At 41.6% G+C, this 15,556-nt stretch overlaps 2 protein-coding genes across 2 annotated transcripts; one reads left to right on the top strand and one right to left on the bottom strand.

Moving 5' to 3' along the window:
* The first annotated feature begins 684 nt into the window (after positions 1-684).
* On the top strand, positions 685-2,880 carry LOC148087754 (uncharacterized). Its single transcript, XM_087790535.1, has 2 exons — positions 685-916; positions 1,674-2,880. The coding sequence occupies exons 1-2, from the start codon at positions 685-687 to the stop codon at positions 2,567-2,569; spliced, it is 1,128 nt and encodes a 375-aa protein (XP_087646661.1). The 3' UTR covers positions 2,570-2,880.
* A 2,951-nt stretch (positions 2,881-5,831) lies between these two features.
* On the bottom strand, positions 5,832-15,363 carry LOC148087753 (zinc finger MYM-type protein 1-like). The gene is made up of 11 exons (XM_087790317.1): positions 15,334-15,363; positions 13,992-14,077; positions 12,816-12,890; positions 12,371-12,575; positions 12,192-12,267; positions 11,695-11,964; positions 11,544-11,619; positions 11,391-11,455; positions 7,762-9,661; positions 6,851-6,950; positions 5,832-6,778 (listed from the first exon to the last, which is right to left on the bottom strand). The coding sequence occupies exons 1-11, from the start codon at positions 15,355-15,357 to the stop codon at positions 6,251-6,253; spliced, it is 3,405 nt and encodes a 1,134-aa protein (XP_087646443.1). The 5' UTR covers positions 15,358-15,363; the 3' UTR covers positions 5,832-6,250.
* Positions 15,364-15,556: the final 193 nt, after the last annotated feature.

Below are 15,556 nucleotides of genomic sequence, written 5' to 3'. Positions count from 1 at the left end.
AATGGATTTTTCAAAACACTACTGTTTATATAATTTTATAATAGATGATAAAAACAAGCCCCATCAAATCAAAATCAGCAGGGTTTAGTAACAGGTTCCTTAAAAACCTTGAGCAGAACCAGACTCCTGTAAGGGAGAGGAAAGAAAGTGGAGCTGTGAGATTAGGAAGAACAGTGTAGAACCAGACTGAGAGGATCTTATATCTGGCGGCACTATTGATAAAGGGTTTAGAAGATCCTGGATCCAGCAGCATTATCTGCTAACACGCTGACTAAATAAAAATACTTGATCATCATTTATTTATTTGGGCTCTGATGGCTGTAAGGAGAACACAACCAAAGGATCTCATGAAGCCCTGGTCCAGAACCCTGCTAGATACTGCTGGTCCAAGAAGTTTGTAGAGTCTAAAGCTTTATCCTGCTTTAAAGAACTCCACAGACTAACTGTCTTGTACGTTTTCACGATAAAGTTGAGTGCCTTTTTTCATTTTAATAATCTAATCGCTGGAAGGCCCTGAAAGAAAAATAATAGCTACAACGATGTTCTTATAGTGATTATTTAGAACAGTAAATATCAATTTTAATTTAGACTTACTCGATCGCTCTTTCAGTTCTTTATGCGGAACTACAGTCCTTCTACTTAAACCTGTCGGAGCGTACAAACTGTGACACCGCTGTAGTGAAAATGGCAGCTGTGAGCAAGAAGACTCCAGTTGGGTTCGGGTTTGGTCCCAAACCAGGCAGGATGGTCTCAGTCCACAACCTCCGACAGTTCGTCCACGACCGTCTGGCCGCTGCTGCCCGGGAAATCTTCGGAGTGTTCGAACTGACCGTGTCCGAGTTAGAGGAAGAAGTGGACCGTCAGCGGAAGCTGCTGGACGCGCTTCTGAAACCTGCAGCGCATCAGCTGAACAAAGGTTCGTCTCGTTGGCTTGACTAGCAGGAAAAATGGCAAGTGGAACATCTCTGGATCGCATGTAGATGGAGATTGATACACTCGGTCCAGCACCTCCGGTTTACGCTTCCGCTCGTGGTTGCACTGTAAACGGCGGCACTTTTGACGTCATTAGCTAGGATTCGCTCACAGATGTCTATTTTCATGTATTTGTATTAATGTCTCACGAAAAGATGTAAATTGATGACCGTCATTATGTTTGTCGACGCACATGTAGTGACGGAAACCTCCGCTAGGTGTCGCCAAGCGGTGAACGTCTCATAAGACAATACATATTAAAACCAAGTGTATTTACTCATAATATAGCGTCCATCTTAAACCATGTGTTCACAGTCTGATTATTTACATTAAATAAGACCCAATTTTACCCCCAAGTGGCGGTGATCTGACTGCATGTTTTACTAACGCTCATCATTATAGATGGATGTGAAAACAGCAGAGAAACTAGCATTGTTATGATCTAAAACTGCTTACGATGGAGGGATTGACAATATAATAAAAATGCCTTCTTATTGTTGTATTGTTGTGTACTTCTGTTTAGAGTTCTTACTATATTAAAAAGTTGAAAAAAACATACTTCGGCACAAATTAAAAAATGTAAGGTCAAAATAAACCCACTTTGTGTAAAATCATGATCATTAAAAGGGTTAAATAAGCGTTGTGTTGTTTCAGTGATGCGACTGTGAAGCTTCTGAGTGACTGTTTTTCTGTGTGTTTAGTTGTTCAGGGCACACCACAGAGCAAAGGGAAGCTTTCCCTGGAGCAGCAGAAGGAAACAGAACCTGCACACGTGGTGGTGGAAGTGGAGCAGCAGGACTCTGGTGCTGGTCCAGACCAGGAGGTGGCAGAGGAGCCAGACGCTGGTGCCAAAAATGAGCAGCGGGCAGAAGTGGCAAAGTTCCCCTTCAAGGTCGTCGTTGTGAATGTAGGTGATGATGAAGACGATGAAGATGATGATGGAGATCAGTCCTCGCAGCAGCATCAGATTGACGAGGAGCCTCCGACCAGCAGCTCAACTCAAACTGGCTTGAAAACAGAAGCTGACAGAGTAGACAGCGGAGAACCAGAACCTGTCGGCCTCTTCCAGTCTCATTCACTTCTGCTGTCTGGCCTCCACTTGTTGCTGTCTGACACCGACACAGACAACAGCGAAGACTGGAGGGAAAGCGCTGGAATGCAGACAACGTCCGCTGCTGAGCAGAAGATTGAAGAAGCCGACAACCAGTCTTTGACTTGCAGGAGGTGTGGGAAGACTTGCTCCTCCAGGTCTGGAATCACGCAGCACTGGAAGACCTGCACCACAGACAACCTGAGGTCACTGAGGAGGCTTCACTCTGGGGGAAAACCTTTTTGCTGCCAGGACTGCGGCAAAAGTTTCAACCTGAAAGGGAATCTAAGGAAGCATGAGAGACTTCACAAAGGAGAGAAACCGTTTGGCTGTTCTGAATGTGGCAAATCGTTCAGCTCCAGAGGAGACCTGAAGAAGCATGTGAGAACTCACACAGGCGAGAAACCGTACTCCTGCTCAAAGTGTGGGAAAAGTTTCAGTCGGTCATGTAACTTGGCAAGACACAGGCGGAGTCACACGTCGTGGAGCTCCCCAGCTGACAGGTGAGCTTGGTTAACATCCTGCAGAAAGAGACTGTCAAGTTGCTCTGAACTTGAAAACGTTTGTAAATCTTGCAAAATTTCACCTGTGGACTCACAGATGTGACTCTTTATGATAAATGGGATTCCAGCTGTGTTGAACCATTAAAATTTGACGTGAGAGACCTCAGTTCGTTGTCAACTCTCTAGTCTTTTGAGGATACACAGAATATCCTGGTCCACACCTCACCACAGTTCATAGCATGCAACAGACCGTTGATCTTGTAAACATTGAGAATACAACTCGTCCGTTTGTGTTCTCCACACCTGGTTTTGACCCAAAACGGATACATCCTCATTTCAGAACTGACTTTGACTTTGTTTCTGTTTCTAACATTAAGTTTCACTGCTGTTGCCGTTTCCTTCACAGAACAAAATAAATGTGTAAAATAACAATGAACTTATTAATCATTGTGACAAGAATGTAGCGCAGCAGAGATTTGTAATCCTGCTGTGACTCTAAGCTTCTTTACAACATAATCTTGACAAATGTTCTTGCAAGAGTAATTGATTTCTGAGTAATCACTTTTTTGTGTCAATTATGTGATAATACACAGTTTTATATTTGATAAAGAAAATGCTGACTCGTCAGTTATACGGAAAATTATATAATATATTTATACAACAATCACAGCAGTTTTTGACAGTGCATAGATTTACACATGACAGGTCAGAACTGTAGCGCCTCTTATGTAGCAGCGACCGACTCTCTGAACTGAGTGACCCTTCTTGTGTCTCTTAATTCTGCTTGTTGAAGTAAAATACTTTCCGCGCTCTTAGCAGGTGAACGGTTTCTCTCCTGTGTGAGTGAGTCCTTGTGTGATTGGCCATGTCTCCTCCCTGATTGAAACATCTGCCAGATATGGGGCAGCTGTACAGTTTCTTCTACAAATTAATGCTTGTGTCTATTGAGGTGGGATTTCCATTTAAAGCTACTTCCACATTTGGATCAACGGAAGGGTTTCGCTCCAGTATTGAGTCCTCAAGTGAAAATTTAGAAATTCACTCTGAAGCGTTTATCATTCATTGCAGCTGAAAGGTTTCTCTTCCATGTGTATCCTCAGCGCTACTGTTTGAGTGAAACACTTTCCGCAATTGGAGCAGCAATTCGGCCGTTTGCCAGTGTGTTGTCTCTTGTGGGAAGACGGAGCCTTAAACATTTACCATACTGAGTGCAGCAAAATAGTTTCTCTCCGGTGTGTATTCTCACATGACTGTTAAGTGATTCGCTCAGTGCGAAGCATCTTCCACACTCTGAGCAGGAGAACGTTTTTTTCTCATGTGTGACTCTTCATGTGGCTCTTAAGTGTTTCCCGCCAAGCAAAGTATCTCCCACACTTAGTGCAGGTGAAGGGTTTCTCTTCTGTGTGAACTCATAAGTTCCACTTTAGGTTGTGAAAACACTTGTCACAATTTACACTTGAAAAATAGGTGTTTAATCTTGATGGGACTTTAATGGGATAAATGAAGGTTAAATAAAAACGTTAAAAATATTTTAAAAAGGAAGAACTAAATTCTCTCTGACGCGCTCTCTGATGTGTGGCTACATGGTGAACAGCTGTACGGTCTCCCTCCTATGTGTTATTTCATGTGACCTGTAAGAATTACCTTTTGAGGAAAACATTTACCACATTGTAAACGGCTGAATGTGTTCAGTGGGCTGCAAATTCTCACGTGAACCCGGATTTTTGTTCCCGTCTTGGGCAGCCTTCCAAAAACAGAACTGCCAACACTCCAGTGTTGACAGAGTCTTGCCCTTGAGCTGAAAGTCGCACCACATATTGAGCACGTCAGCGACTTGTGGTTGCTCGAGTGAAACCGGTTTCCCTCCAGTCTTCACTGTCGTCTGTGCTAGAGCAAGAGGAGGTCGGCCTCTGCGGGTCAGGGTATGAGTAGCGGGCTGCTCCTCCAGCTTCTGCTTCCAGGCTTGAGACATTAGCTGGCGTGTCCTCTCTCTGATGAAGCCTCTCCTCATCTCCATCATTCCTTGTGACGGCATCGACAGGAAATGTTTTGCTCCTGCTGAGAAGGGGTCGGGGGACGCGCCGAAAACCTTGCTGGACACCGTCGCCTGGACAGCTGAAAAAAAGAATGTTTATATGACGACAGCGGAGAACTTGATGGAACAAAGATAGCATTTTTTTAATGGATTTTTAACAATTTAAATATATTTAAATGCATATTATCCAATAAAAATATTTTGCGGAATGTAAAAACAAGACTCTTGTGTAAGAGTGAAATCATTTGTGATGAAATACATTATTTATGAGTTTTTTTTTCAAAAAAACAAAGTGTATTATTTATTTGTAGTTAAAAATATCCCCCAACCTTTGTACATTGTGTTTTCATAAATGCAAACATATAGTTATCAAAATAGATTCAATACATTTCATTATGAATATATTTAGTTGATTTTAATTATCTTAAAAAGATAATGAACAGGATGGAAAAGTTTATTTAACTAACAAAAAATAATTGACATAGAAAGTAAACTATTAAAAGTATATTTTGATTTTTTATTTAATTTCTATTCTTCATGAACCTCTGTATTTACTATTTTTAATTATTTTTGTTTGAATAAAAAGGGGGAAACATTAAAATGACTGACGATCAATTAAAGAAAAAGAAAAATTATTGATTGCAAAAGTTATGTATACTACAAGTATTTCAGTGAATCCTGACTGATTTATGCATTACTTCAATTTATGATAATTTAATGATTTAATGATTTAATGATTTTGTTACTTCCCAGCTAGGACCAGAGGTGATCTGTAAATGTCTGGGCCTCCCAGCTGAAGCTGCTGCCCCCACGACTCAACAGAAGAAGAGGAAACTTTACACTGACTTGATTAAATCAGTTGTGTGTCTTTGACACCAAAGTTCACGTTACATACTGCAGTTCCTTCCAAAAGTATTAAAACTGATAACTATCTTGCACCAAAACATAAATAGCATTAGAAATAGTATAATAGTAATAACACCGTTATTGTTCATATGGACAATTTTTCCATAGCAACAACAAGACTAAAAATCCAAGTAGTTTTAGTTCATTCTGCTCAAACTTTTTATCTTCTTACTTGTCCTCTTGGGGGCACATTTGGGACAGTAAATAAAATAAGAAAACATGCAGAAAAAGGGGGGAAATAAGAAAAAAGATTGTAGGTCAACAAAACTTTTATTAAAAAAATATCAACTTTCAAAGTCCACTCTATTCACTCTGGATTGGATTTTGTTTCTGAGAATAAATTGAACGCTATAAATCAACCAGACAGACTCATGGAATCGACAAGAACCTTTTGGCTACACAACTCTTCCTTCCACATAGTCATTGTAACACATCTTCATTGAAGACAACTACAGGAACCTCACACGCCAAAGACAGCAACGACATCAACAGTTTCTCTTCATAACGAAGGTTTCGGAACGTGATCATCAACAACTCTGCTCGGATGTGGGTTTGATTAATAAGTTTGTACATCTCCGGTCTGACTGCACCACACTTTTCCTTTTCAGAAAAGGTTTCTGGGGAGAAGAGAAAAGTTCTGAAAAAAACAATATTTAAAAATAATGTACCTTTGTTCTTGTTTGTAAAACATCATAAAACAAATCAACAGAGATTGGCTGTTGCCCGTTACGCTACGAGGGCGGATTATTTGTACATGAATTTTTCCCTTCTGCCGTCCAGATCGGCGAAGCGCTCGATGACCTGGTTGTTAAAGTCTGGGATTTTTCGGACCAGATCTTTCTCCATGGACAGCATGGCCAGGGCGTTCAGGCGATCCTGGGTCACGGTGCTCTTCAGGAAGTTCTTGATCCTCTTCAACGTGGGGAAGCACCGGCCTGCTTCTGCTGTGGTCATGGGTGTGGTGATGAGGATCCTGAGAAGACCCACCGTCTCGCTGAACGTGCCCTGAAGGTCTTTCTCCATGAAGAAGCGGAACAGAGGAAGCAAGCCGCCGCAGTCCCGGAACCCCTGGTCCTCGTAGATCAACTGAAGTTCTGTTCTGAGTTTAGCCTTGTCCAACACGGGATGAGCTTCCACGGCGGCGTCCAGTGCAGCGTCCGGGAACCTCACGTCATGCGCGGCAAACATGTCTCCTCGCAACAGTGTGGCGCTGATGAGATGGCCGGTGTAGCCGAAGCGCTTTTTCATATGACTCAGGATGGCATCGCACACCTGCGTACGACACACAAACGCCCTGTCACACACAAACTGAAGCGCAAACACGTGGCAGATGCTGAGATCTACCTCGGTGGCCAACTGCTGCTCCTGCGTCTGTGAGGTCCTCGCTCTCTTCGAGGGCAGCGGCGCCGACGTGTGCTCCTCACAGAGGGACGGGATGGAGTCCCTGAGGAAAGAACACACATTTACAGCGAATATTAAGGAAACAATTGTTGGGAGTAACGAGTTATTAGGTAACGTGTTACAATAACTACGTTAGTTTTTGCACTAACTAATGCTGAACTAGTCAAAAACACATTCATCGGTACTGGGATTTTCACAACCTTGTTACTCTTTACGTCATGCCGCTCACTTTCTTTTGCAGCTCTTTGACACACATCAATGATGCATTCAATGGGATTGCTAGGGTGCGTTCAAGAACGTCAAGAAACAGGTCAATTGTTTTGGAGAGTGGAACATAGGCTGGGGGTTCTTTCAGCTGTTTGTTCTGCACATCTTTAAACAAATTGGATTTTGTTATATGGATTTCAGTGTTTTTTTGCTGTGAGACATTTTTGTCTCATTTTACGTGTCATTTTACTTTAGCAATATGTTCCATTTTAACTATAGAATCAAAGCTATATAATGGTAACATGTGATTTAGACATATTTGTGGACCTTGTGCAAGTTGAGAGACAACTCCTTAGCAAGCCCTCAATTTTGATTAACAGCTGACGTTACTGTGTCTTTGGACCAAGATCTCATTTCTCATCATTGTTTAAAGTGTTACGTCAGTTTCTTAATCTGACACCTGTTCTATCTGAAATCTAAGTAAACTAGACTTTAAATAATGAAATACACGGATCCATCAAAAATAATAATCAGTTTATAAAAGGTCGGCCCTAAAGTCAGTCCTGGTTCTTCGCTCTCAGATGGTGTTTCTTTTTTTTTGTCAAACTCAGAAACGACGTTGATGATCGATAAATAAAATGTTCTACCTGATCTTTCGTAAGCCGACGATGAAGGCCTGCATGGCTCTGTTGATGTGGTACAAGTCGATGAAGCTGCTCTGCATCTGGTTAAACAGCGTCTCCGCGTGTGGCATGATCTTGTAGAACAGCTTCAGGGAAAAGTTGAAGTCCTCGTCTTCCAGCATCTTCAGGAAACTGCCGGCTTCTCTGACCGTCTGAGGGTCGAAGTCGGTGGAGTCTCTGATGAGGGTAAAGCAGCTCAGCAGGTCCTGCTTGTGCTCGAACACGGTGCTGACGGCGTGACTGTGGAAGGTCCAGCTGACGGGCGGAGAACTTCTCCGCGCCACCACTTGATCCAGCACAGCGGCTCTCCTGGCATGTGAGAAGAAAGCCTCAAATCCCTCGAGGTCCGAGAAGAAGGTTCTGATCCTGTGGATGTGCGACGTCACCTGCTGCACGATGAGGTGGAGATGATGGGCGTAGCAGTGGACGTAGTGAGCAGCTGTGAACGCCTCCTTCACCCTCAGCTGCACCGCGTCGCCCCTCGCTCCTCCGTCGTAGGCCTGAGCGATCAGTTTGCTGCGTTGACGGTCGGGGAGGATCTTGTGTAGCCGCTCCAGCAGAACCGCAGCGACGCCGGCCGCCGACGCATTTTCAAGAGGAATGAACTCGAAGAATCGCTCCTGGACATCGTGGAGGGCGTCGATGTATCTCAGGATCAGAACCAGCTGGCGGCCGGCGGAGAAGTCGCTGATCTCGTCGGCCTGAACGGCGAGAAAATGCGCCTCCTTCACCTCGTCCAGGATGTGGTTCTGAAGCACCGTCAGCATGCAGTCCAGCAGCTGGTTCAGCACGGCCTTGGACTCGCCTCCAAACACGATGGAGGTCCCCAGGTGGTTCTGCAGCCCGGCCTCCAACGAGGCCACCAGATCCACCAAACCTCTGAACACTCCGGCGTCGCCGGACAGGTTGGTGTCACAGGGGTCGTGCGACGCCAGCTCGAAAGCCCCGCAGAACTTGACACAGTCGATCATCTTGGACAAGGTCTGCCGGTTCTTGTCCACCTCCTCGTTGTGCCTCGCTCCGACCCGGGTTCTCTCATGCAGCTGTTCCGCCACGCTAATGTTGCCAAACATGGCCAGCTTGAACACGTTTAAAATGTGTGTCTTCACGCCCTCGTGTTTCTTTATCCGCTCGGATAAATGTTTCAGGTCTTTGCATCCCGTGTCGGTCAACGTGTCCCACGGCGTCTCTTTGAAAAGAAGACACGGGAAGCAGAAGAGAGCGTTTGCATGGCTGCACCCGGTGAGCCAGGGCTTCTTCTTGTACCACTCCTTGTGGAAGGTTCGCGTGCTCGTTCTCCCATGTCCGGTTTCCTGCTGTCTTAGTTTGATCTCGCCTTGTTCCGGGCCCAGTCGTTTCACCTCCAGCTGTTCAGCCAAAGATCTACTTTGAAACGGATTCTGAATGAGAGATCTGACTGAATTGGGAGGTACTGTGTCAACCTTCCTCATGGACATCAGGGTCTGACTCTTCCCTCCCTCGCCGACACACACCCCCACCGGCTCCAGGATGTACGTCCCCTCGGGGTAACCGTTCCATGACTTTGATTTCTCGTTGTCCCCCGTCTCAGAGTTCGACACCGACAAGCTGCTTTTGCCGTCATTCCAGTCCTCGCTGTCATCGGTGTGAGAGTCGGAGGACGACGGCCTCTCAAGGTCAAGATCCGGGCGCGAGGCGCCGCCTGGTTCTGGTGCTTCACAGTCGTCTTCTTCAGTTTTGAACCCCGGGGCGACGTCTTCAGTCTTCAGGACTCCAAAGGGAATCTGAGAAATATCTTCTTCCTCCTCTTCTTCTTTCACACATAGAGGTTTTGAATCCGTCTGGTTCATACTTGAGCACCACTTCTCCTGGTTCTCCTTCACATCTGCAGAGACAAGACATTTCAATATAAAATCAAAACTTTACAATAATACATTTCTTTTTGTTTTAATGCTAGACTTAATGCTACATTTTGCACTGTATGATGTAACGCTCATGTCATTCTTCTATTATGTAATAAAACCCATTAAAAAAATTATAAATTAAAACACTGCTAATACAAGTTTTTGACTCTGATTAATTGATTCTGATGTCGACATGCAGGCCTGAAATTGCAAAATGCAGAAAAAATTTTTTTATTCATTCATTGTAATTTCACAAAAACACTTATGGATGAGGATGTAAAAGATGATGAGCCCAGAAAACAAAGATATACACGTTAAACCAGTTCCAATCTCCAGCATCAAGGCGGGCCATTTGAGTTCGGATCTAAGAATGTATTTTGGGTTCACTGCACAGTCAATGCTGGTGGTGTCACTCTGACCGATCCACCCCCCCGACAGCCTGAAGTTAACACATCAGTATCTCCTGTAAATAGAGTGGAAATAATTCACACATATCTCACTTAAGTAGAATGATTTGTCTGTCAACTTGCACAGAGATCGTGGTTATGTTATCAGCGTGGATACGTAGAAAGTTCCTTTACATCATGGGCAGGAAATTCAGGTCCTCAAGATTATCAGTCTGGTGTTGCTTATTTTAGCTGAACCCTCATTGGTTAAACTGTGCATGCTTGATCGATTGGAACAAAACCCTGCTTTACATGGAAATCATATTAATGGAGTGTTAAATTAGCAGGAGCTGCAGCTAATATAGAATTCTACAATAACATAAATCTACCACAGTAATTATCAAAAAGCAAAAGTAAACTTCATCTAGTTGTATGAAATCCACTTACCCGTGATCCAGGTACAAAAAGTCCAGATTGTCTTCTGTTCAGATGCATGATATTACACAGATGTCAGAGTCGTTCAGATCGATGCTATTATCCACTTTCCGAGGTGGCCATTGTCAATTATGTTTTTTCACGGATCAGCCGTAAACTAATGCCGGACCCTTCACCTTGTGGTGTCAGTCGGCCGTGACAAAATCGGACAAACTCCCATAGTTTGCATCACAAACGTCAATCTTTTAATAAAGATAAACTTGAACCGTCTGAGGAAAACACAAGTTCAAATCATCACCTTCAAACCACTGACTGTGTGTTCATCACTTACTCCTTGTCTTTGGACACACAATAAGAATAACATTCAAAGTTCATTACACACGTTTACTTTGTAAACATCAAATTTGTAATCTAAGTAATCATCATATATTTATAGTTTAATTATCCACTTGCTATACATAGACATTTCATTAACTCTATACTCTCACTGTCTCTATTTTCTCCATCCATCTGACTACCCCCCCCCCCAGGAGGCCATCATTACCGAGTCTGGTTCTGCTCAAGGTTTCTGCCTCCTAAAAGGAAGTTTTATTGCGCACTGTTATTCACTCATCGTTGAGTTGCTGGATCCGTTTTTCTTTTCTGCCATATAGTCTTACCTGAACTGTGAAGTGTCTTGAGATAACTTTTTTATGATAGGACACTTAGCTCTAAATAAAATGGAATTTAATTAATTATACTATAATTGCAGATGAAATCCATCTTGGGAGACAAAGTTAAACATGTCTTGTAAATCCTGCCTGACAATTGAGGCGCAAGAGTAGATTAAAATCGTGGGCATCATTACTTATTCTATCATGCTACAATACCAACTTTATTAAAAGCCTACCATCGTGCACGGCTGTAGATGTGGAAGGTCCAGGCTTCGGATCGTCAGCAGTAACATCTCTGTGTCTGTAAACAAATCACCTTTAGTAACACTTCCAATTATCATGAGCATTTAGATAGAAAGAGTGAAAAAAAAAGACATGAAAATAATCACCTCTGTTCACATGCGGAAACATGGCTATGAATATCCTCAGCTGAGAATAACTTGGAACAGAGCGGACACACCGAACCTAAATATTTCCAGAACCAAATATTAGAGCAAGAAAATATACACATTTGCAATATCAAAAAAAGATCATTCTTACAGTTGCCAACCTCAGGGGATTTGGGTTTTGCTACGGCGTCGCAGGACTTGACGTGTTTTGGCAGAAAAAGTAACGGAACGTACAACTGGCATTTCATGCATCGAGCCCTCGGCATCGAGCTGAACACCTGGTGGTCAAACGGGAGCGGCTCCGTGCTGAGCTCGCCCTGAGCCGGAGCGATATATAAAACCTTCAGTCCTTTCAGATCCAGGCCCGTGTAGCCCGTGTCTTTGGGGGGTATGAGGAAAAGTTTTCTTCGACCCCAACCACCTGACAAAAAATATGCTCTTATTAGGAATCTTTCTGACATGCATTTCACAATGTGTTCTATTTTATAATACAATTATTTCGCACATTTTTTTCTTTAAGTCCAAATTTAAAAAACAAAACACCGCATTTCACTTTTACAATGCTTTCATGTCATTACGATGTATTGCATGATGGATATGACTGATATCGTTTTCGTAAGAACAATAGAGAAACCTGTATTTTCTTACCGTCTGCTTTGTACAAAAGGAAACCACCAGTCATGGTGTTGAGAGCAGGATAATGGCCCTTCAGTGTTTCAGAAAGCTGCAGGCAGACATTTGGTAAATGGAAAATTTTGTGAAAACAAGTCAAATCCAACGAGTTTTAAGATGGAATAAAAAAAAAATCACAATTACAAAACAATTACCTCTCCATGTTTGACACCTATATTTATACTGACGGTCCTTCGGCCCAAACCTGCGCACTGGTGAACATGAAACTCCTCCTCCGATGGCACTTTTTCAAAGCATTTTGGAAGAAGGTAGAAAACCAGCTCCAGTGGTTTTGGTCTTCTGCGATACGAAGTTCGGCGCCTTTTCCCACTTTCTCTCCCAAGAAATCCAGGAAAAGACCTGCCATCGAGTATGCATGCGCATTAGGAGCAGTCATTATATGGTCATACATGATTATCATGTTTTATAAATCATTACAATAAATATTAACATACAAATCAAGGTTTCTATATAACAAACACCATTATTCTTTATATTTGTGGATTTTCATTTGATCTCCATCTTGGAACTTGGGGTCAACAGTACATTACATTTGTAAAACACAGCTTATGTCAATCATATGAATTGTTAATATCATACCTCTGCATTTCCGCTTCCACTGATGGTTTGATTGACAAAGGAGTAACATCGGGTCGCGTCCGTACTTCAACCCTACTGGATATTCAGACACATTCAGCAGCACGACTAAACAAATCAATATTAAAGTCAATGGGTCTCATTCATGAAGCGCGAGCAGAACGAACGTGTGTGTAAAACGGCAACCGTGGGAGATTTACAGGATCCTGGAACTCATCGATATTTCAGTGGCTCCGATCTTGTGTTAATACACTACACGTAAATTCAAGAAAGCACTAAAATAATGCCAGTCACTATTGTAAATGAACATTTTGTAATTCATTGTGTATGATTTGAATAAATCACTTTTTTTTCCATTTAATTAAATTAGGTTTAAAATCCAGATAATGTTCATAATTGTAAATTATTGATGAACATCAACTGAATATATTACACATTCTTTCTACATGATGAATGATTATTTAAAAAATAATACGTAAACATCAAATTATAAACTGAAAACAAGGTTAAATAACAAAATATGTGAACAATCACCGGGTATATTTCCTGACAGAGAGGTTTCCTCAATAATGTGAGCGATGTTCTCGTCAGCAGGTGATATTTTGGACTCTAAGGTCACTCCTCCTGTGACTCAAGTGCTTCTTTTATATAATATATAATTTATATAATAATAATCCATGATTCAGGTGTGAGATGTTCTCTGTTCTATAGACACAAGATTAAAATGTTAAATTGATATTAAATATTCGCTCCAGAACCAGCCAGCGATCACAGCCGGTCAAACTTCCAAAACCCTCTTTAGCTACAGCGGTTTGTCTTTTAGCGATTTAATTGGATGTGTATATATTTATGGTCTGATATGACAGTTATGTTAAGATGATTAACAACATCTTCAACTCCAATACAAACTATGGAAAATAAAAATGTGTCTCTAAACGACATTAACCCAAAATTATTTGGATTTCCGCTTCAGAAAAGCTGAAAAATGTTTGTGATTGACAGATATATAGGATCCTCTCCACCTCCTTATATGGTCATTCATGGTTGTGAAGTGTTTTCCGCGTCCTTCACAAGTAGATTTCTCTTAGCAGAGACCTTTATGAAAAAATATCTGTGCAGGAATTCACTCACTCTTCATGAATGAGACCCAATGTGTCCAGAAATACACGTTATTGATACCTGCTGGTGCTGGTGTTCTCTGGACCGCCGGCTGATGTGAGCCGACGCAAGAGATCTCTCGCAGACTGGACGACTGCTGCCCCTCTCTGTCATAACACACACATTTTACAACCATATTATTCAAATCTAGTGCTGGTTGTTCGTTACAGAGCTGGTCTGGGGGGGGGGAACTGTTTCTAAATATCTAGAAACATTGCATTCATTTTGCACCAATTATTAAAAACTCCCACCACCAGAATAAAAAACGTTCTTTATTTTTTAATTTAATATATTTTAAATTATTTTATTTATTTATCTATACAATTTGTACATTTAGAGCCGCTAAACTTAATTTGAAGGAATGTTGTTGAAATTTGATAGAAAAAAAAAAGAAGGAAATTCAGAGTAAAAAAAAACTTTCATCTTCTAGAGCAGTTGGGGTCTCTGATAAGGGGGCCAAGGTCAGTTTTTAACAGAAAAAAGTGCGAGGATCTGAGTTTGCCTAAACGTATACATTTATTGTTTTCCAGAAAGCCACACATAAACCAAATAACTGTCTTTAGATTCTTCCCAGAAAACTAAAATCTGGAAATATAATTTTAGGCCCTAAAAAGTTGATATCTTTCAAACCAAACCTCATTAGAGAGCAACACTTTTTTATATGTGTAGAATATAACAACAAAAACATTCAGTCTTGATTTTATTTAGCTACTGCTAAAAATGGGGTATTTTTGTCACGTACTTTGTATGAAAAAGAAAATCAAAATGCGTCTACATTCCTATTTTCATTCAATATTTCATCCACTTTTAGTAATAACTGCTTTACTATGACTCTGATAATCACCAAATCTATGTCACTTATCTAACACCTTTATATCATGTGACTACACTCTTTACTTTTTCCATTTTCAATCCTTTCAATCTATATGTTCATGCAATATTTCGCAAACACTTGCATGTAATAACCTTTAAACTACAAACCCAATGGTTATCAAGTGTATGTGACGCAGTTGTTACACAATAATAATATATAATATAGTTTTCATCAAAAGAACTAAATCTAACTTCAACCTGCAGTAATCAGTGGCGTGAGAAGCTCGTGCTTAAATGTTTCTTTCTTGATCCTTCCGTTAAAAAAACTCCATCATCCAAAACACTTCCATGTTCCTTCATGTTTATTTTCCACTTTTTCACGTTTTATCACGTACGAGTTCTGGTTGGAGGAAGAATGGTGGACAGTATTTGAGATTATCCGTCAATATCACGCACATAACGATCAAGAGAACTATTTTTTTATCCCCTCAATAATAAACAAATAAACAACGAGCTGTGAAACTACCGTGTTGTTAAAAGCTGCTCTTACCGTTTCTTTAGAATCCGCCATCATGAATTGACGCGCTAGTGCTGCTGCCTCGTCACGTGACCGTCCGCGTGGCCGCATGATTGGCTGAAAGTTCGATCAAGTGGCTCGGTACTCTTTTGCTTTTGCCTGGTGGCAACATATTGAATTTAAACGACTGTTATAACACCAACAAAATAGATATATATTTTAACTTTAAGTATAGAAATGTGACAACAAACTCCAT

Source organism: Callionymus lyra, chromosome 1 (assembly GCF_982586985.1).
Source record: "Callionymus lyra chromosome 1, fCalLyr1.hap1.1, whole genome shotgun sequence".
NCBI classification, from domain to species: domain Eukaryota; kingdom Metazoa; phylum Chordata; class Actinopteri; order Syngnathiformes; family Callionymidae; genus Callionymus; species Callionymus lyra.
The sequence above is the reverse complement of the archived record's forward strand: the minus strand, read 5'-3'. Positions and strand labels throughout refer to the sequence as shown.